Source organism: Perognathus longimembris, chromosome 6 (assembly GCF_023159225.1).
Source record: "Perognathus longimembris pacificus isolate PPM17 chromosome 6, ASM2315922v1, whole genome shotgun sequence".
NCBI lineage: Eukaryota > Metazoa > Chordata > Mammalia > Rodentia > Heteromyidae > Perognathus > Perognathus longimembris.
Genome location: NC_063166.1, coordinates 35734040 through 35757150, shown reverse-complemented (window position 1 = coordinate 35757150; position 23111 = coordinate 35734040). Strand labels below are relative to the sequence as shown.

At 44.8% G+C, this 23111-nt stretch overlaps 1 protein-coding gene across 1 annotated transcript in view; it reads right to left on the bottom strand.

Moving 5' to 3' along the window:
* The window catches only part of Slc22a23 (solute carrier family 22 member 23), a 184072-nt gene that overhangs the window by 11412 nt on the left and 149549 nt on the right, over window positions 1–23111 (bottom strand). Inside the window, exons 5-9 of the mRNA XM_048348542.1 lie at window positions 15656–15783; window positions 6159–6261; window positions 3099–3331; window positions 1303–1335; window positions 165–288 (exon numbers count right to left, since the gene is read on the bottom strand). Of these exons, the coding sequence (XP_048204499.1) occupies window positions 165–288; window positions 1303–1335; window positions 3099–3331; window positions 6159–6261; window positions 15656–15783 (621 nt within the window). The remainder of the gene's footprint in view (window positions 1–164; window positions 289–1302; window positions 1336–3098; window positions 3332–6158; window positions 6262–15655; window positions 15784–23111) is intronic.

Genomic DNA, 23111 nt, shown 5'->3' with positions numbered 1-23111 from the left:
TCAAGCTCTCACCTGATCTTGGGTGTGCCGGGCCACCAGCTATGAGTCAGGCCACTGATACACCCAGCACTCCATACCCTGGTCTAGAGGTGGGGTAGAGTTGATATTGACTGTGCCGAGGCTTCTGTGCTCAGAAGAAAGTCCTGTGGCTCCCCATTACCTACCTTATCACCGTGGGTGTTATCTCTGCACAGAAGAACACGCTGAGACTGCCCACTGCGTGGGATGCAAACATGCCCACGATAGAAAATGCAATGGAGAACTTGTCCTTGACGCTGTCACTCATCCCTGGAGGAGGATCAGAAATGGGCAGTGAGCAGGGAGAGCAGGAAGACAGCAAAAGCCAGCCAGGGAGCAGGGAGGGTGGAAAGGATGTATGGGGCCATCACAAGGGCCCCAATTTTCCCACTGTGGATGCAGCTGTCAGGGACATGCAGCAGCTTCAGATTTAGGAAGCCTGAGTCCTCTTGGCAGAAGACTCAGCTCCTTTGAGCCCTTATGCAGCAGGCATGCTAAGCTCCCTGTGGCCTGTGGCAATCCTTGGGTAGGAGCGTTTCAGGAGGCTGGGCTGGTAGATGGACTGTAGCTTCAGGGTGACTGCCCAATCCAGGGGTAATGTTGATTTTGGGGAACAAAAGCACAGATGACCCATACAGAAGAAGTCATGGCCTGGAGGGAAAGAGCACAGCCAATCCCAGGGCCTGTCAATGGTAGCAGAGCTGGCTTGGGCAGTACGGAACATAGAACTCTGGCATGCAGACAGTTCACACAGCCAGGCTACTTCCCTTCAGACCTATGGAAGGCATGTGCTCCCTTGGGGCCTGGCAGCATGGTCTTGCATTGGGCCAGGCAGGCACAACAGCAGCATGAGTTGCAAGTGGCTCTGCTGTCCCTATCAGGTGAGCAGCAAGCTTACATGGGTCCTGAGGGGACAGCCAAGCTTCAACACTCCCAAGGTTTTCTGAGCCTAATCAGGTACCATCCATGAGACAAACTGCACTGGTGCTGAGTCGGGGGCTGTGCTGACTATGGTGCCAAAGGATGGGAAGGGCATGCACGCCAAGCTGCCAGTCCCTCCAAAGTGGGGACACATGAGTCATTCGGCTTAGTAGCAAGAGGGGATAGAGAATACAAATGTATGCTTATAGTGTCCAACCTACGGCCAACTTCAGCTGCAATTCTTGGAGGACAAGCAGGGAGAAGAAAGAGAGGAAATGGAAACCAGTCTGTGAGTCTTGTGAAAACTCGCTCATGGGTACAATAAAAGATGAGGCTGAATTGGCATAGGTGTTTGGGACTCACCTGAGTCTGGATGCTGGCTGTATTTTCCGATCACTGGTCATGCCCACGCACACAGAGGTATGAAAATGGGAAGAGGGGAAGAAGGCAGATTAGGTTTGGAGCTATTGCTGTGTGCTCCCAAGTGACTTGTTTCTAAGAGAACTCCCTTTTGGTCTGGGTTGGCACCAGATACCTGGGCAGTGGAATTCACACTGTCTTAAACAAAGATGTTTTTGTTAGGGAGAGAGGGCTAGCACCCCACTAGCCTCAGCTGGGGGTGATAATGCAGCTTTGCAGAATAGAGCTTCAACCATGTCCAAAGGCCAGGTTTTCTTGCATATGAAGTTATTCAAGAACCTGTGCCAAGGGACATCAGGCACTATGGGGACAGACCTGTCAGGCTACATTTCTGCCTGCCCCAAGCCCTGCTCTACACAGTGACTTTCCCTGTGCCTAGAATGCCTGTGGCATTCCTGCTCAGAGCCAAAAAGAGCATCTATGACACACTAGGGGTTGAACACCACACCATGTCTGTCCCAACTGGTGAGCCAAAAAGAAGCTCTGTGGAAGGGAAGCTAGGGCTGTGCCCACTTGGAGGACTGGCACAGGCAGAGACATGTCACTTGTCCGTTTCCAATATTAGTCACAGCTGTAAGTCAGTATCCCAGCAATGCATAAGAATCTGCCTAAGTTAGAGAATTCATCCCTGAGCTGGAAACTAGTTATTTTATAACCAGTCTGCACAAAAGCTGCTCTAATCTGAGATACAAAGGCAGAGTCTTGGGTCCAATTCCAAGAGTCAGGATTAGCTCCCTCAGAGGAGCAGGGTGCTTTGTGGCAGTGTCCGGGTCCTGTCCCAGGAGTGTTGAGCCTGGGTGTAAGGAGGTGGCCCAGCAGTCCTGTGCATTTCTGTCATGCTCGTTCAGGAGTAGGAAGGGGGACCCTGTGGTGGTTTCTTCAGGCACTGAGGTGGTTATTGACTGAGAAATTCTTTGGTTTAAATTGGGAACATCTCCAGGAAAAAGTAATGTCCCTGTGTGAGGGAGGGTGTCAAAACAGATTTATTTTCCATTAATGACACAGGAAAGAAACAAGTCCTTTGTTCTTCTTTGTCATGTGATGAGTCACCCAGAAATAGCCTGCCCATTAGCAAAGTCACATCCACCAGGACTCTAAGGCCCTGGCAGGCTGGGGAGGCCCGGTGCAGCTAGGATGGCTCTGAACTGGGGACACTGAACTAAGGGAAGGGAGAGGAGGGGAGGCCCAGCAACCTCAGAGGCAGAGAACAGAGATGCTCTCATTAAAGCTCTGTCCTTGCACAGCAGGGTCTTTGAGCTGTTGATTTTGGAACAACCACTCAGGCCACAGAAAACTTCCTCAAGTCTCATTCATCTCTTCTGCTAAAGTTTGGATCTTGACTGTTCTCTAAAGGCCCAGGTGTTCAAGGCTTGGTCCAACTCATGGCAACATTGGAAGATGGCAGAAGGTTTAGGGTGGGCCTGGTAGGAGTAAACTAGGTTACTATGAGCATGCACTCAGAGGAATACTGGGGTCCCAGCCCTTCTTCCTCTCTCTTACTTTGTTGCAGCTGTGAAGTGAACAGTTTCCTCAGCCACAGGTTTCCTATGATCTGCCTTGTACAGGCTCTGAGGCAATGAGACAATAACTCATAGAAACCCTCAAAACTGAGTTAAAACAAACATTTCCTCCCTTTAAGTTGATCATCTCACGCAACAGAAAACTGACTGACATCTTGAAAATATTCCAGCTTACCTCCCCCAGCATATCCCCTCATCCCCTTCCCTTGGTCTACTCACAGTTGAGGAGCCCAAGCTGCAGGAGGGAGGCCAAGGCAGTGAGGATCATGAAGAGCAGTAGCCCTCCCCTGCGTCCAAGGAATCTGACCACCATGCACATGGCCAGGCAGGAGGCCAGTGCAATGCTGGCCATGGTATAGTAGTCGGCATAGAAGTTCTCTAGGAGTGGCACCTTCACCTCGTGGCCCATCATGCTCCTTGCAAAGCAGTGGTGGATGCCGTACCCTGTCAGCCTGTGGGAAACACACATTGAGAAGATGGTGGGCAGTGTGTTCAGATTCCAAGTGTCACCAGGGGACACAAGTAATTCAGTATGTAAGATGAAAACACATATAGTATACATAACCTGTGATAGTGACTTCGAAGAAATGTGTGTGATGCTAGTGGTAGTGGCTGAAGCCTGTAATCCTAGCCACTCAGGAGGCTGAGACCTGAGGATTATGGTTTGAAGCCAGCCTAGACAGAGAAATCTGAGAGACTCTTATCTAACTAACCAGCAAAAAGTCAGAACTGGAGGTGTGGCTCCAGTGACAGGAGAGCTCACTGTGAGTAGAAATGCTTAGTGAGAGTACAAGGTCCTGTGTATGAGGCTTTTTGCTCTAACTCAATCTTTATGGGAACCTAGGTGTGAAACAGGTGCTTTCTGTGCTACTAACTCTAATCCCATGGTAGGAACTATGGTCATTCCCACTTTTCAGGGGCCAAATATGTACAGGACAGGTCTCAGATAGTCAGTAACTACCTCTGAGTGACTACCACACTGCCTTGCTGGTCTCTGCCTCCTCTCGTGGGCACTCAGGAATTGGAGATGTAGGGATCTACCCAGAGAACTACTCCCTCCACCCATCCCTGCTACTACCCAACCGAGGCTGTGGGAGAAGTCAGCCAGAGCTCAGGCCATGCCAAAGTAATCTACCTAATTTTCAAGAAACACTTTCAGAAATTCTGGATTTCTCCCTGCTTTCCCCTCCACCCTCGCCCACCCCCATGGTATCCTAAGTCTAGGTCTTTGCCCCCGTGGGAGCACATAAACCTCTTGGAAATATTCACCCTAACTCAGCTGACCATGTCCACTCTGCTGTACAGGGAGGAAAAGCGAAGGGCCCTTTAGGAAATGGCTGTGTATTAAATGCTGAACCCATTCATTATGTCAGCTCTCAGCATCTGTCCCAGAGCTAAAAACTCCCTGCTCTCTCCCAACCACAGGGGAATCTGAGTGCTTTTCATCAAACCTTGAGGATGCATCAAGGTCAATTCCAACAGACCCTGCTCCCATTGCACAGTGAACACATTTCCAGTCACAGAAGACCAAGCCCCCTATAAATCTAGCAATTGATTTGATTCCTCTGTTATTCTCCTAGGATCCCAGAGGAATTTCTTTTCTGGCCTGCTGAGATCTCAGTGCAATCTTTTGCCTTTTTGTTCTGGTAGGAATGAAGTACTCAAACCACAACAGGTAATTTTAAGATAATAAAGCCAGAGAGATTGATTCCTGTACCCCACGAGGATCATTAAAATAGAAATTTGCCTCTTGTCATGTCAAACTTGTGTGTGTCTTTTTCCAAGATAAAAATTGGAGAAGCAACAAGGTGCCAGTGGCTTGTTTGTAATCCTAGGTACTTGGGAGGTTGAGATGAAGGACTGTAGTTCAAGGCCAGCTTGGGCAAAAAGTTTGCTTGGCTTCATCTCAATTGAAAAAGCTCAGTGTGGTGGCATTTGTCCCATTATCCCAGATATAAAGTAAGAGAATCATATTCTAGGCATGGACCCAGGCAAAAAGTATGACCCTGTCTCAAAATAACCAATGAAGAAAAGGGCTTGAGGCTTCACTCTGTGGTAGAGCATTTACCTAGCAAGCATGAGGCCCTGAATTCAAGCTCCAGTACTGATTTAAAAAAAAGGAAGAAAAAAATAAAGAGCAGGCATTCAATCCCGAATACCTCCACATTAGACTGGTGGCAGAGGTGGCTGTGCCTAAGGCTCAGCTGGGAGGTGAGGTTGGTGGGGAGGGCACCGGGCCTGACCACTTCATGGCGGTGGCTGGTCTCTTGTCCACCTGGGCCTTGGAGGAGGAGGATTGGGTCTTTGCTCTTCTGTTTTTTGGCAGTGACACTTTTTATACCTCTCAAAAGTGAAGTTTAGCCTGGGATTCTGATACTGAGGACTGACTCAATGGAGCTGCTTTGAACAAAAGAGTTGTTGAGCATAGTAGCTCTTGGCCTTGCATTATCTGACAGCAGCCCAGAGATCTTTTCACAAACAAATGCAAGCCTCTTTCCCCAGGTGGCCTATCACTCCTAAGGAGGGCTCGATGCCCCATGGCTCTAGCCCTAAGGGTCCTGTGCAGTCAGGACATGTAGTATCAGTGAGATGCAAGTTGAGAGCCCTCCAGGTACACTGAGCCCAGGGACAAGGGCTGTCACTAAACTGCAAGCAAAGGGGCCAGAGGCCCAGCTTGTGGTGAGAGCAACCCCAGTAAAGGCCTCAGAGCAGGCTGCTTGCTAGTAGGGGGAGGGCAGGGCCAGCTAGAGACAGGCAGCAGTCACTGCAGCCTGGGTGGAGGATCTAGTCAAGGACCCACCTGTGGCAAGCCCCTTTCTGACACAGTGCCTGCAACCCCCAACCATGGAGTCTCTTCCCACTGTGTTCCTGACAGAGGCGCCCCTGAGCATCTGAGTACAAGGGAAAGAAGCCACCCTCTAAGGTTTCATCAGAACTGGGGCAAAGGAGCCCACTGGAGATTGTTCTTGACAATGCCAAGGATGCATCTATGCAAGACCTAGTTGGGCCTCCTGCCTTCTTCCTGCCTCATGCCTCTGGGAGCTCTAGCATTGTGCAGGACACTGGGCAGGATGGCCAGTCAGATAGGCTCAGGGTGCCAGCTGCTCCAGGCTTTCTGGTGAAGTGGACAGCAGCAAGGCCTTGCCATCCTTTAGACCCAGTTAAGCAGCTCTGTTGGTGAATCACCCTTCAGCAGGCATGGGGAAAGGCTAGGATTCAAAGTGCAGCTGGGGTAGGAAGAGGTCCTTCCTGACTCAGCCTGTGTGTCCCGAGACTCACGAGTTCACACACAGGACCACGATGTTCTTCCACAGGTTTCGGGTCCCCACCACCTTCACAATGCACACCTTCTTGGGCCTTCGGGAAAGCTCCTTCTCCAGCTCTGCAAGAGATGAAGTCTGTGAGCCTCGGCAGGACAAGTGTCTGGATGGGAGGACTCCATGGCCTTCTGTTCTTGAAGCCAGGGGTCACACATAGGCTTTTAGCAGAGAGATGTGTGCACAAGGCTTACTTCACAGTGCAACCTTCTATGTTACCCTGGCAGCGGATTCAGAGTATACTTGCACTCTGTGCTTTCCCTTCACACACACGGGGCTCACAATCAGGCAGCACCTGCTCCTGCACTTCTGAGAACAGCTCTCCATGGTGGTGCCCCAGGCCCTAGGCAAACGATGCAAGCAGTTCTTTTCCTTGCACAATCTGTGTCCATCTGTGCACATGTCACAGGCCTGGAGAGCCGTGTGCCTTTATTTCAGGGGAAAGAACATTCCATGGTTGCAGAACCTTGGCTGACAAAATAAAGGAAACTGTGTCTATGTGTGTGTACCCATCTGTGCATGTACCACAGAAGGTGTATACACATGTTTTAGCTAATAGTAAAAAAATGTTTGGGAGCTGGGGCTGGGTGTAGCTCATTGGTAAAGCACATGCTAAGCGTCATTGAGTCCCTGGGTCCCATCCCTAGCACCCCAAAACTAAGCCCAAACAAGTTTTTGAGAGTTGCATGATACAGAACGTTACACATGAAGGCATCTGAGTAGCTGTAAAGCTGTGAGGCTGGGACACTAGTGAGGCTCATGAGTTCTGAAAGCCATTCTGACTGGAGCCTAACAAATGTTGCCTTCACCAGGCCAGCAGTTTGACAAAGTCCTGAGCAGACATGCCAATCTGACAGGGAAATCTAAAACAAGGCCTGGGCCTGCTGGAGCTGGTTGCCTGCCTGCTGGTTAGCAGCAGTGCCACACACAGTCTTTGGGGCCCCTGCAGCTCCTTGTGGAGCAATCCTCTACTCAGGGGCTAAAACAGAAAAGGAAAATTCATAGCCAAAGTGAACAGCGTTGCCCTTATTTCTTCTTCCTTTTGTTCCCCTCCCCCTACCTTTGGCTTACCCCCCTGTTGTCATTGTTTTTTTAATTTCAGTACCCTTTGTTTTGTATATAAGTTTATCTGACTTGGGGATCCCAAGGGGAATCACAGAAATGGTGAGATAGAGGGCAAAGGGTGAACCAATGCCATAGTGATACAAGTCACTATGTTGGAAATGAATTTTACAATTTGGGGTTGGGGAGGGAAGTTGAGAAGAGGGATAGCAGGAGAAAAAGAGGGAGGGGGTATGAATGTTCCACAAGAATTATACTCATTTACTTCTTATGTAAATGTAACCCCTCTGTACAATAAAAAAAAACTTATTCCATAACTCAAGAAAAAATGAGGAAAGACCAAGACAGTGTCACAGACAAGTGGAAATGTGGGCAAGGTGACAGTTAACTGTAATCCTAAACACTGGTGTCCACTCCTATAAGTTTTATAAACATGTCACAGTAGTACCAGACCTCAGCAATGGACGAAACCAAGTCAGGGATATGCAGAAGTTCTTTGCTGTCTCAACATCTTCCCTGCAGAGATGAAATTATTCCAAAAGAAGAAATATTCTTTAAAAAAAACTATCTGTGGAGACCAAGAGGCCTCTGTCTACCGAGGAAGCCTTTTATAGGTGCCTAGAGAACAGATATTCACCTTGCAGCCTCAGATTCAGCAACTCACATATTGAAAGCATTTGAAGACATAATCTGTACTGAACACGAGCATGTTTTCTTGCTGCCATTCCTCAAAGAACACCGTTTAATAACTGTTTCACTCACACTTTATCAGGGATGGTGGACAGTGTCAAGATGGCTATGAAACGCGGTGACTGAGGCAAATACCACACCACTTTATACTAGGAAATTGAGCATCTGTGCACTGTGCCCACCAAGGTCCTGGCACCAGTTCCCTGACCATATGGCAGGATGCCCTGAGACCCCTGGGGGCTGTACCTCTGCAGCACTCTCTAGACCCCACACTGGTGCCTCCAAGGATTCCCACCCCCACTTTACCTCTCCTCTTCTACCTCTCTTGCCATAAAACTCATTCATTACAGTTTAAAGGAAAATATATTGTTTCAAATAGTTGAGAATCTTTTATTTAGCTTTTTCTTTTGGAGATAGGTATCACTGTGTGGCTCAGGTTGGTCTTCAACTCCTGGTCTCAAGTGACCCTTCTTCCCTTAGCCTCCAGAGTACCTCGGATAATAGGTAGAAGCTACCACACTGGACTTCATTTAAACAAATTCTTCAAGACTCATTTTCACCATTCAGGTAACAAAAGGGACAGGAAAACCCTTTGTTTGACTGACAGAGACTATGCCTCTTGAGTTTCTAGAACTTCCTTCTTTTTGGTCGGTTGTGGGACTTGAACTCAGGGCCTGGGAGCTGTCCCTAAGCTTTTGGGCTTAAGGTAGTGTTTTACCACTTTGAGCCACAGCTCCACTTCTGGTTTTCAGGTGGTTAATTAGAGATAAGAGTCTACAGACTTTCCTGCCCCAGCTGGCTTCAACCATGATTTGTAGATCTCAACCTCTTCAGCAGCAAGGATTACATGCAAGTCTACCGGCACCTGGCTCTTCCTTCTTATATTTAGGGGCAGGAACTGAGGTCTGTAAGCAAGCTCACATAGCTGGAGTTTCAGCTGCTATGTAGGAGGTTGCAAGTAGGAGGATTGTAGTCAGAGGCTTACCCTAGACCAAAAGAAAATCACCCTATCTAACAAATAACTACAGCTAAAAGGAGGTGTGGCTCAAGTGGTAGAACACTTACCTAGCAAGCCATGAGGTCTGAGCCTGAGTTCAAACCCCATTACCACCAAAAGTGGGGGAGATAAATGATATACACACTCCCTTCTCTATTCTCAGCAGGAAATGTAAAGATTCATTAGTAAGAAGCCATTATACAAGCTTAAAGGTGCTCTTTCTTTTTTTTTTTTAATGTGGCCCATTCTCAACTGCTAATACCTTACTGTGTATGAAACATGATGTTAAAGAACCTACCGCAATTGAATTATGACTTGAATTTTCTTTTTAATAACATTAAACCTGAAAGTCAAGTCTAAGAATTGACTGTAGTCTACAGAGGTAACTGCATTATTCTCAACAGAATTAAGTTAACCTTTCCAAGGCTATTGATATTTTGTCAGGGTCTCTGCTACTCACACCACCAGCCCATCAACAACAACAGAAAACTTGCTCAGTATTGAGCATGCTCTGGGATAAAACCCAACAAGCTCTGAGCTGTAAGAAACATTTGCTGGGAGGTAAGATGCTCTACCAATTGAGCCCACACTCCCAACCTATTTTTGTTTGGTCTTTTTTATTTTCTTATAGGACCTTGTATTTTTGCCTGGGATAGGCCTTGTACTGTGAGTCTCCTCTGTCTAAGCTTCATGCTGTGATTCTCCTCTCTCTAGGCCTCCCACATATCTGGGATTATAGGCTTGTACCAACCTAACCCAACATACTGTCACCTTTGTGACTTAAAATCCCTAAGAAATACAAGCAGAACCTATAAGATTTTGACAAGCCACACATGTCTAACACCTTTGTGCAGCGTCTGTTCCTCCACGTTTCCCTCACTCCCCATGTGGTTAAGCAAGGTCTGGGAGTGATGAGGACCTGACAGGCCATGGCTGAAGCCAGCTCCACGCTTCTGTTAGCTTCTTTGGGAAAGTTTGCACACACTGTCATTAATGCAAGGTTTTGCTTCCTTCAGATTAACCATGGTCTGGAAATATCAAGTGAAAAATTCTAGCAATAAGCAATTTCTAAGTTATGACATTTCTTATATTGTTACAATTGGTCTATTTTGCTACTGTGGTTAATTGTAATTAAACTTTATCACACACACACGCATGCACACACACACACACGCACACACACACACACACACACACACACACACACACACACACACACACACTGTCCTGTAATGTATCTGTGCCTGTGGAGAAGGAAGGACTGCTGTCTGATCCAAGCCTAGATCTGTAATTAGGATGATGTGCTGCTGTGAGGACCAAATGCAGGAAGGTGATGAGATGTCTGCAGTTTCCAGGGGTACACACATCCCTCTGGCTTTGTGCCTAGCAACTGCACCTGGCTCCTCACCACCACAGCAGAAGGCAAAGGTGGCCCTGGAAGTAGGCCCTGGCCTCTTTGCACCAGGAGCTATAGGTGTGAGAGGCTGACTTCTGAAGGGCAGCCAAGGAAGGAGGTGGTGGTGCTCACTGGCCAGGCTCAGCAGGTGCACAGAGGGAACCTGAGCTGGTCATCCTGCAATCTTTGTGCACAATTCTATTGTGAAAGTGGCAAATGCACCAGGAAACAGTGCAGTTTATAGGCAAGATGACCAAGAAAAGACAAAAAGAAATGTAGGAGGGGAGGAGAAGAGGAAGGATGTTGGGGAGGGAGAAGGAGAAGAAATACAAGTCATACGACAAGTGCCAGGGCAACGCAGTGGCTCTGAAGCCTGGTCCATTCGGTACAGAATGTGCTTGCTATCTTTCTTGCCAGCAGCCCTCACCCCTTTGGCTCTGAAGCTAGAATCATGGTACATGGCCACTTGAGTGAATGTGCTTTTGGCCTTTGAATATTGCTCTTACAAAATGATCACAGACATCCAAAGATCTATGCACACCACTAACACTTGACCCAGCATTGCAGTCCTGGGAGGCCTCCTTGCCACCATATAAGAGTGTAATCACATGTCACTCAGGTCGAAGGCAACACCTCTGTGAGTGCTGTGACTTTGGGCAAACTACCTGTTGAGGTGGCCTGGTCTGGGGACCCTTCTGTCACTGCAGGCTCTGAACAGACTTGTGGGACCGGGAGATGGGCAAAGGCAAATCCCAGCTCTCCCTCTGCTCAGGGTTAGGAGAGCCCCACATGGCCTCTGACTGGGCTGCTCAGGTTACCAGAATTCACAGGGCTTTCCTGCAGAGGGCCAAGGACACCTGCTTTGCTCTCCCTGGGTGAGGATGGCTGTGTAGCACTTCCCTCTGCTGGGCTGCTTTCCACTGATCACCCCTGCTCCAGGCCACTCAGCCTCTATGCTTCCCAATGCCCACCTGTGATGTAGGGAGAAGGGGCGCTCCCTCCCTCACAAGGGAGGTTAAATGAATAGGAGCCACATGTGGGACCAGAAAGCTTCCATTCCTGCTGTAAACATTCACAATCTTCAGAGTGATCACCCAGGAAGGAGAGCGGTCATACATATTTTGACCACTGTGGGATTGACACCTGAAACAAGTCCAAACATCTAGAGAAATTTAGCTATGTAGGCCATTGAGAACATCAGGCATGCTCAGAAAGAAGGTAGCTTCAAATTTCTGGAAGATCAAGTCTCTCTTGAGCAGAAATCTAAGGCTAGGATGCATTGACATGAGCAAGAGCAGCCCTCTTTGTTTCTCATTCCTACAGCCAGGCTCTGATGTGCTGAGTGGTGACAGAAAGAGCATTCTGAATCCTCCCTGGCAGCAGAAGATCTGGAGTTGTGTGCTCTGTCAATATTCATGGAAGGCCTGCTACCTGTCCAGCCTCCTAGGCAGCTGGGAGCATGACAGCCAGCTGTGCAGCAGAGGCTCTGCCTGGGCTGCCCTCACTGCCCTGCTGGGGTGGAGGAAGTGATAAGGAGTCCCATACTGCCTGCCTTGCAGCTGGGAAAAAAGTTAAATGTGCAGGTAAGCTCACAGATATATAATGATATGAGAGTAAGGGCTGACTTAGGCTTGAAGAGTTGATCAAAATGGGAGAGAGACCTGGAAACTTTCTTGGGGGTGGGGGTGGGGACTCTGTATGAAGAGGAAGACAGTCTTAGCCAATGACGGCTAGTGAGGCAGGAGAGGTAAGGTGAGGTACAGCAGGTTTTCAGCAACAAGGAAGAACAGGGTCACCCTCAAAGGCCCAGGAGGCACAGTTGGTGAGCAGATGATGCTATGCAGCGATCACATCTGGTATGGCTCTGGAGGAAGAAGGGAGCAGAGCAGGTGGACAGGTAAATGACTAGAGAGGAGCCAGGGAAGTCTGGAGCTGGATGGGGCTTAGATGAAGTAGTGTAGAGATAATTTCAAACAGAAAACAAGTTTTGAGCTAAGGAAGATAGGAGAGGGATATCTGAACATGGAAAAAGACATGCTTTGTCTCTTGACTGCTCAGCTGTTCTCCCACGGAGGTCTCCGAAGCAAAGTGGAGGCAGCTGGGCCAGCAGTGCCTCATGCTGACCTCTGCGATGACCTTTTCTAGGTGGGAGGTAAGACACTCTCCTCTTTGTCAAGCCATCAAGAGGGATCAACCACCTCTGGGCCAGCCTCCTGCCTAGGATGCCAGATAGAGATAAGCACTGACAAAACTTATAAACAAATGAAATGCGGGAAAAAGATCTAATGCCACTTTCTAAAAATAGTAGGAAAATGAATCAGTGTAATTATGATCGAGAAAACAAGCTTTTCCCAGACACTATTTTAACTTGAAAGAAGTGGAGTGTGATAATTTAATTAGAGAGAGGCTGGAAATGAATGAATTGTGAGGCCTGAGAGGAGTCACTTGCTAATAAAGGGGGCTTGGGGGTGTTCAGGGAAATTATTTGATGGTCCAAAACAGGCAAACCCGGCCCCAAGAGGAAGCCTCATACTCATCCCTTTAAACATATATCTCCCAGGCTTCCTCCTCATACATCTCCACCCATCTCTTGGGTTCAAGTCCCAGCTCAACTACTTAGTAGCTGTGTGACCTTTGGCAAGGCTACTAGCTTCACTGCAAACGGGGAGCATTACAGTACCTGTTGTGAAGAAATAGAGTAATTCATGGTATTTAGGACTAAGTATTAAGTGTGAGTTGTATTTGTAGTCACTTAATACTGGGACTGGCATGTAAGCACTATGTGTTATCTTGTTTCTGTTACTGCCACTAGACAGAAAGGAACAGTCAGTGTCTCTTTGTGGCAGAAGCAGTCAATACTTTTCTCATGGACCAGTCATACCTTGCTTATATCCTTCTTCATAACAGAGAAACCAGAACCTCAGGTTAACCTGACTTCTGCCTGGGTGGATGGAGTGGGAAGACATGCATCACCCAACCTGGCAGAGGCAGGGATGACATGCTGATGGAACAGTAGTTCCCAGGAGCTTTAGGTCTTTGGAATCCGCAGTCTAATGAGAAGCCTGGCTAGGTATTCACAATCAAAGTTTCTCCTAGGTCTCCTGCCCTGTCAGGAATGGAGATCTGCACAGTACATCGTCCTACCTTGTCTCAAGCCTCTGCTCACCCAAGCCTCAGAGCTAGGCTCACATACCTGTTCTACTGTGGTCATTTGCTACCATCCTTCACCCTTTGGCCTCCACTGCTTCATCCCTCCAAATGGAGTGCACATCTAACCCTTCCCTGTCCACATGTATCCCTGCCTATGAGCTTCCTGAGCAAGGCTTGGCCTTCTTCCTTCTCTGTTTTTGAAGTACCAAGGAATTTAGGAAATATATGTTGAATAAATGAATGAACCAATGATTGCTACAAGGATTTCTGATCATGGAAAAAAATGTGTACACGCACACTCGCTCTTAGACAAGGCCTGTGGATTGTTTTCCTAGGGAATTTTACAGTGAATACCAGTCCTAAGGTGCTCGGTTAGGATAGTTGGTCAGAATCTGGGAATCACTGGAAAACCAATGGTATTCCAAAGGTGACCTGTAAGACACTTGCATCAGTGTTTGCTAGTGCTTATTATTTTTTTCTTTTTTTTCTTATTTATTGTCAAAGTGATGTACAGAGAGGTTACAGTTTCATACCTTAGGCATTGGATACATTTCTTCTCCTGTTTGTTACTTCTTCCCTCATTCCCCCTCCCCCTCCCCCTTTTCCTCTCCCCCCATGAGTTGTTCAGTTGGTTTACACCAAACAGATTTGCAAGTATTGCTTTTGTAGTCATTTGTCTTTTTATCCTGTGTCTCTTGATTTTGGTATTCCCTTTCACTTTCCTAATTCTAATACCAGTATCTACAGTTTCCAGTGTACTCAGATAAGATACAGTGATAGTGAAGGTATAACCACAGGAAAGGGATACAAGAGGATCATCAACAATAGAAGCTATGGTTTCATATGGCATTTGAAAGTAATTACAACAGTGATATAACAGTTGTTTCCATAATACGGAGTTCATTTAACTTAGCATTATCATGTGCATTCATAGGGGCATAGCTATTAGGCTCTTGTGCTCCTCTGCTGTGACTAGCCTAAACCTGTGCTAATTATTCCCTATGAGGGAGACCATAGAGTCCATGTTTCTTTGGGTCTGGCTCACTTCACTTAGTATGATTTTTTTCCAAGTCCTTCCATTTCCTTATGAATGGGGCAATGTCATTCTTTCTGATAGAGGCACAAAATTCCATTGTATGCATGTACTACATTTTCCTGATCCATTCGTCTACTGAGGGGCATCTGGGTTGGTTCCAGATTCTAGCTATGACAAATTGTGCTGTGATGAACATTGTCGTGCTGGTGGCTTTAGTGTGTTCTTGTTTGTGGTCTTTTGGGTAGATGCCCAAAAGTGGGGGTGCTGGGTCATAGGGGAGCTCTATGTTTAGCTTTCTGAGGAATCTCCATACTGCTTGCCAGAGTGGCTGAACCAGTTTCCATTCCCACCAACAATGAAGTAGGGTTCCCTTTTGGCCACATACCCTCCAACATTTATTATTGTTAGTTTTCTTGATATAGGACATTCTTACTGGGGTGAGATGGAATCTCAATGTTGTTTTGATTTGCAATGCTAGTGCTTATTATGAATGCTAGTTCTCAAGACTTAGTGCAGATCTAGTAGGTCAGTATCTCTAGGTGCCAGAGAGGGGCTTAGAAATGTGGATGGGAATGACTTCCTGGTAGCACTTATGGACCCCAACTTAAAAGCCCCACTTAGCTTGTAGCAATACCCCTGAGTCACAGAATTCTAGGGATCTGTAGCATGTTATAAAAATAGTTCATGTTCCTAGTTCTTCTCTTGCCCAACAAATAGGTTATAGCTAGAAATAGACAATGGAAGCTCTATGAAGGTCACACCTAGGGCAAGAGATCATGAAAGCTATCTACACTCTGAGGCAGAGCTCTGCCTGGCAGGGCAGGCAGTCAAGGCTGATACCACATATACTAGATGTAGCCAGCCCTGGTGAAGACCAGGATTATACTAGGCTCAAGCCATCCATGTGGATCTGGCCAAGAATTAAAGCACCAGGATTTGTTGGACCTATCATGAAAGAATCAGTTCCCAGGAAGTAGTGAGAGTTCCTGTTTATTCCCATTCCATGGATCTAGTTGCTACTGCTGCCCCAGATCACATGGGTAAAAGAAGGAACCGCTGGCTAGACAGCTGGTTGGGAGGGCAAAAGTGGCCCAGTGACAAGTGGCTGGCCATTTGTGGTGCACTTACCTGGCATCACACCCTTGATATCGCTCTCAGGGCTCATGCAGTTCTTCTGTGTGAAGTGCAGGATCAACTTCTTTGCAGACTCAAACTGCTGGGTAGCCATCAGCCACCGGAGGGACTCGGGGAATATCCTTTAAAGACACAAATGGACTTGCTGAACGTCTTTTGAGTCTATAAGGTATGGAGGAGCTGAACTGAGGAATGGACCTCTATATAGCAGCTGGATGCTCACCAGACTGGGGGGGAGAGGGGGAGATGAAACTGTGGGCACAGACATTTCCTTTTAGAAAGTGTGAAAATCCAAGCTTTTAAATACAAACAGGAAAACAATAGAACACCTTGAATTTTTTTTTCCTGCTCAGGTCTAGTGGTCTGTTACTTCAGCTACATTTCTAGTTCTAGGATTTTGTTGGCCAAATGGAGATTAGACTCTCTTGCATTTGTCTGTTTAGGCTGGCAACTCTCAAATCTCAGCCTCCTGAGTAGTTAGGATTATAGGTGTGTGTCAATAGTGCCAGGCAGAATATTAAGTTTAAGAGTTACTCCTAGTAAACAAACCTGATCATTATTTTATGGTTTTGCATGGTTAAATGCTGAGACTTGCAGTTTCCCTTTGGAATTATCTCCGTTTTGTTGCTGGCTAAGCATCATTGTGCCAGCAGCACAGTGGTTTTCAAGTCTGACCAGCAACAGAATCTTTTTTGCTTTGTAATGAAATTTTTTGAGAGTCTGTCCTAACATGGGAAATATTTACAAGACTGTCAAAAAGAACAATGTGACCATTTGGTGCATGGTGTAAAAGTCTAGACAGTTGATGTTCTAGATCTCGAGGGGGAAATTTTTGTTGTAGCATAGCCATGTGTCAATAAAACTTTATTGCTTTGCTCTTAACAAGAGGGACAAAAAGTAGAAATCAAAGTTAAGTATGGTTACTTGTTCTAGTTATCATCCTGTTTTAACTTAGTTACATAGTTTCCAGATAATCACTGCGGACACTGGTAAAGAGTTATTTTTTCAACCTAACACCCATCTTGCTGACTCAGAAAAGTCTTTAGCTAAGTGGATCCAGCAGTCTGATATTATTGAGCCCCTAAAATGGAAAGTGACAATAACCTGTTTGAAATTGTAGCAGCTCAGTAAATACATGAAAAAAAAAAGCCTAACATCCCAGGTCATAAAGGATATGTAAATCAAAAACATTGAGGTTTTATCTCATTCCAGTCAGGCCAACATCAAGGATATGAGCAACAACAAATGGTGAGGATTCAAGGGTGTACCCTAATGTACTGTGAGTGGGGGATATAAATTAGTGTAAGCCTTATGGAAGCCAGTCATTAGATTTTTCACAAAACTAAAAATAGGACTACTTTATGATCCAGTGATACCACCTTTAGTCATCTACCTGAAACATGGTAAGTCAGGATACAATGAAGCCACCAGTACACCCATGTTCATTGCAGCACTACTCATAATAGCCAAGTTAAAGCAATAGTCCTTATGCTCTAAACTGAAAAATGTGGAAGATGTGCATGTGTGTGTATGCACCTGCATACACACACTCACACACTGGAATTTTATTTAGCCATCAGGAAAAATGATACTATCTAATTTGCAAGGAAATAGATGGACCTGGGATAACTTATATTGAGTAAAGTAAGCTAAGCTTAGAGATACAAAGGATACATGTTTTCTCTCCTACATGGAAGTTAAGCCTAACATGTATTTGAAAGCAACAGACACACACACACACACACACACACACACACACACACACACAAAGAATGGTATACACAGGAGTGAGATTCCATGGTGTAATTCCTTTGAACAATTTATAGATAGGTCAGCAAAATGAATACCAGGATCCTTCAGCTTCCTAGGGTGGGGACAAAAAGGAGAGGGATAGATGAATAGAGTGGAGTGATAGGCAAATAGAGCCATAATACTCAATGTACATACATGAAAACTGAACAAGGAAACTTGAGATGTGAGGGGAGAGGATAGAATGGCCAGGGAGACTGCTGAAAAGGGTGACTCTAATCAAGATATATTGTATACAGCCAGGCAGCAGTAGCTGAGACCTGTAATCCTAGCTACTCAGGAGGCTGAGATTTGAGGATGACTTTAAAAAGCCAGCCTGGGCAGGAAAGTCCATGAGATTCTTTCTCCAATTAACCATCACAAAGCCACCAGAAACTGGAAGTGGTGCTGTGGCTCAAAATGGTAGAACATTAGCCTTGAGCAAAAGAGCTCAGGAACACCACCCAGGCCCCAAATTCAAGCCCCACGACTGAAGAGAAAAAAAGTCAGAAGTGGAACTGTGGCTCAAGTGCCAGCCTTAAGCAAAAAAACTGAGGGACACTGCCTAGGCCCTGACTTCAAGCCCCAGGAATGGCAACAAAAAATGCACTGTACACACAAATTAAAAATTAGTGTTTGTTTTACTGGCCTCTAATTATTAAAATTATTTCTGAATAATAAAATTTAAATAAGCAGAAACATTCAATATAACACGACATCAGCATTTCATAGGTATTAAAATCTAGCATACTTAGGGATTTTCTTTCTAGTGAAGTAACCTAAACCATCTATATTATTTCCATCTTGCTGATATCTATGGATGTCCTGTCTTTTTCTAATTTCTCATAAAAACAGATTATTAGTGACCATTTTTACTACATGCATTTAAGACTTCACAGTTGTATCCAAGTATCACTGTAGCTACATGTGTGATTTGATAAGCCACCACAGAAAATCGTACAATACATGGAGACTAAACAACACACTACTGAACCATCAGTGGGTCACTGAAGAAATTAGAACAGAAATTCAAATGTTTATGGAATTCAACCAAGATGAGGACACAAAGTACCAGCTCCTTTGGGACACAGCAAAGGCAGTACTCAGAGGGAAATTTATATCTTTGAGGGCTTACACCAACAAACTGGAGAAACAGCAACTCAACAACTTAAGGAAGCACCCTAATCTCCTCAAAAGAGAACAACAAGCCAAATCCAAAGTCAATAGACAAAAGCAAATAATTAAAATCAAATCAGAATTAAATCAATTACAGACTAAAAAAAAACATCAAAAGAATCAACAAAACAAAGAGTTGGTTCTTTGAAAAAATTAACAACATAGTCAGTCCCCTAGCAAACCTGACCAAAAACAAAAGCAGCAAACCCAAATAAACAAGATCAGAGATGAAACAGGTAACATCACCACAGAAACAACCAAAATTCAGAACACAATAAGGGACTATTTTGCAAACCTTTATGCCAACAAATTCGAGCACTTGGAAGAAATGGATGATTTCCTAGAAAAAATTGATATCCCCAAATTCAACCATGAAGATTTAAACCTTATGAACAAACCCATATCCAGCAATGGCAATAAGTGATCTCCCATCCAAGAAAAGCCCAGATCGAGTCAGATTCACAGCAGAATTCTACAAGGCCTTCAAAACAGAACTCACACCAATATTTCTCAAACTCTTCAATGAAATTGAAAGAGAATGTTCACTACCAGACACATTCTATGAAGCCAGTAAAACCTTCATCCAAAAACCAAGCAAGGAATGATCACAGAAAGAAAACTATAGACCGATTTCCCTGATGAACATAGATGCAAAAATTCTCAAGAAAATTCTGGCCAATCGACTTCAACAGGTCATCAAAAAATCATACACCATGATCAAACTGGATTCATCCCAGGGATACAAAGTTGGTTCAATATAAGCAAGTTAATTAATATAATCCACTACATCAACCGAAGCAAGGTAAAGAACCACATGGCTATATCTCTGGACGTGGAAAAGGCATTCGATAAAATCCAGCACCCATTTATGCTAAAAGCCCTGGAAAAAACTGGGATTCCAGGGAACACTCCTGAATATAATAAAGGCAGTCTATGACAAACCAACAGCAAGCATAATTCTAAATGGTGAAAAACTAAAGCCATTCCCTTTAAAATCAGGAGCAAGGCTGGGATGTCTGCTCTCTCCCCTTCTCTTCAACATAGTACTAGACTTCCTATCCAGAGCAATTAGGAAAGAAAAAAATATAAAGGGGATCCAAATAGGAAAAGATGAATTTAAACTTTCTCTCTTCGCAGATGACATGATCCTATACCTAAAGAACCCCATAGACTCTACTCCCAAGCTACTAGAGCTGATCCAAAACTTTGGCAAAGTTGTAGGATATAAAATAAACCTTCAAAAATCAATGGCATTTCTATATGCTAATGACCCAGGCTGAAATCAGGAAAGCAACTCCTTTTCCAATAGCCTCAAAAAACATAAAATACCTTGGAATAACCTTAACCAAAGAAGTGAAAGACCTCTATGATGAGAACTTTAAAAACATGAAAAACAAAATTAAGGCAGACCTAAGGAAATGGAAAAACCTCCCATGCTCCTGGATTGGGAGGATTAATATAATCAAAATGGCAATATTGCCAAAGGCTATCTACAAATTCAATGCAGTACCCATTAATATCCCAACGCCATTCTTTAATGAAATCAAGGAAGCAATCCAGAAATTCATATGGAACAATAAAAGACCCCCAAATAGCAAAAACAATCCTAAGCAGAAAGAACAATGCTGGAGGAATTAGAATACCCAACTTCAAGCTGTATTATAAAGCTATAGTAATAAAAACAGCTTGGTCTTGGCACTGGAACAGGCCTGAAGACCAATGGAACAGAATTGAAGAGCAAGAAACAAACCCACAGAACTATACCTACTTAATCTTTGATAAAGGAGCTAAAAAAATAGCCTGGAAGAAAGACAGCCTCTTTAACAAATGGTGCTGGCAAAACTGGTTCAACACATGCAACAAACTAAAACTAGATCCTTATATATCACCCTGCACCAAAATCAAATCCAAATGGATCAAAGACCTAGAAATTAAAACAGATACCCTGAAAACACTAAAGGAAGGAGTAGGAGAAACACTTGGGCTCCTTGGCACAGGATGGAACTTCCTTAACAAAGACCCAGAAATGTGACAAATCAAAGAAAGAATGGACAAATAGGACTGCATCAAACTGCAGAGCTTCTGCAGGGCAAAGGACATAGTTCGCAAGATCAACAGAAAGCCCACAGATTGGGAAAAGATCTTTACCGGCCACACAACGGATAAAGGCCTCATATCTAAAATATATGCAGAACTAAAAAAATTGCATTCCTCCAAAACAAAACCACAAAGAACCAATAGCCCTCTCAACAAGTGGGCTAAAGACTTAAAAAGAGACTTCTCTAATGAAGAAATGAGAATGGCCAAGAGATATATGAAAAAGTGCTCTACATCACTGGCCATAAAAGAAATGCAAATCAAAACAACACTGAGATTCCATCTCACCTCAGTAAGAATGTCCTTTATCAAGAAGACTAACAATAACAATTGTTGGAGGGGATGTGACCAAAAGGGAACCCTACTTCATTGTTGGTGGGAATGTAAACTGGTTCAGCCACTTTGGAAAGCAGTATGGAGATTCCTCAGAAGGCTAAATATAGAGCATCCCTATGACACAGCAGCCCCACATTTGAGCATCTACCCAAAAGTCCACAAACAAGAACACACTAAAGCCACCAGCACAACAATGTTCATCACAGCACAATTTGTCATAGCTAGAATTTGGAACCAACCCAGATGCCCCTCAGTAGATGAATGGATCAGGAAAATGTGGTACATATACACAATGGAATTTTATGCCTCTATCAGAAAGAATGACATTGCCCCATTCATAAGGAAATGGAAGGGCTTGGAAAAAATTATACTAAGTGAAGTGAGCCAGACCCAAAGAAACATGGACTCTATGGTCTCCCTCATAGGGAATAATTAGCACAGGTTTAGTCAAGTCACAGGAGAGGATCACAACAGCCCAATAGCCCTCATGAACACACAAGATGATGCTAAATGAAATGAACTCCATGTTATGGAAACGACTGTTATATCACTGTTGTAATTACTTTCAACATGCAATGTGAAACCGTAGCTTCTATTATTTATGATCCTCTTGTATCCCCTTCCTGTGGTTGTACCTTAACTATCTCTGTATCTTATCTGAGTACATTGGAAATCGTGTATACTGGTATTAGAACTAGGAAATTGAAAGGGAATACCAAAATCGAGAGACACAGGGTAAAAAGACAAATGACTGCAAAAGCAATATTTGCAAAACTGTTTGGTGTAAATCAACTGAACAACTCACGGGGGGTGGAAAAGGAAAGGGGGAGGGGGGAGTGGGGAATGAGGGAAGAAGTAACAAACAGGAGAAGAAGTGTATCCAATGCCTAATGTAATGAAACTGTAACCTCTCTGTACCTGTTTGACTATAAAAATTTACTAAAAAAAAAGTTTTGATTTTTGAGAGCATTTTCCTTTCCTTATGGCAAAAGATGTAAATATGCTAATCTGACAGCTACTTCACAATTGTTGAACCTCTGTAGCATTAAAATAAGCTGACAACATGTGGATGCTTCTGACCTTTTAGGATAACATTACTCATGTCCAATTTCTATGGACATTAATTCAACAGTAGGAAGTCACAAACTAAGGCTTTATAGGGAAATTAAAAGCCCAGATGTGGGGTAGCCGGGGAGGAATGCAGCCACCCTTCCAATCCTGGGGTGTTCTTGTCACAACAGTCATCTTCAGTCCAAACCACTGACACCCGGGTAGGCAGCCCTGCGTTGCTGGGGTCCATACATACTGCTTTATCCCCTAGGTGGAAGGTAGGGACCTCAGGAGCATCACTTGCCTTCAAAGTCAAGCCCTAAATGCCTGCATATGAGGCAGCCATTTTTGTTCTTGAAATTCTGTCACTGTAGGCAGTGTAGGAAGAGCTGTGCTGAAGCCACAGAGCCCTTGATCCTCATGGGAAGATTCTCTATTCTTCCCAAATTTCAGGGCTACAAGAAGATACCATAGACCTGAGGGAGGCCTCAGAAGCAATCCAGTGGAACCCAGACATCTGGGGACACTGCCTGATACTGAGTGGCCATTTGCTATTAGCTTCTTTGTGTCAATCAAGGTCAGATCTACAGAAAACAGTTTCAACAACTAAAGTCTGGCAACAGGATGGAGACATTCTTGAGAAGTGATCATGATGAGCTAGTCCTTGTGAATTTGAGAATCCCAAAAGCTTACAGAAAGGGGCTCAAGCACAGTGCCACTTTCCAATGTAGGCAGTAAGCATGGTCACCTTGGAGCTCAGGCTTTTACTGGGCATCCAATTAACTTTTTACTAGTATGTACTGAGCATTGACAGCACAAAGCCATCTCAGGTAGATATGCTCCTGACCCCATATCTTGTAGCCCTCTGTACATAGGTAAGAAAGTGCGCACATCTACATCACTGGCCATAAAAGAAATGCAAATCAAAACAACATTGAGATTCCATCTCACCCCAGTAAGAATGTCCTATATCAAGAAAACTAACAATAACAAGTGTTGGAGG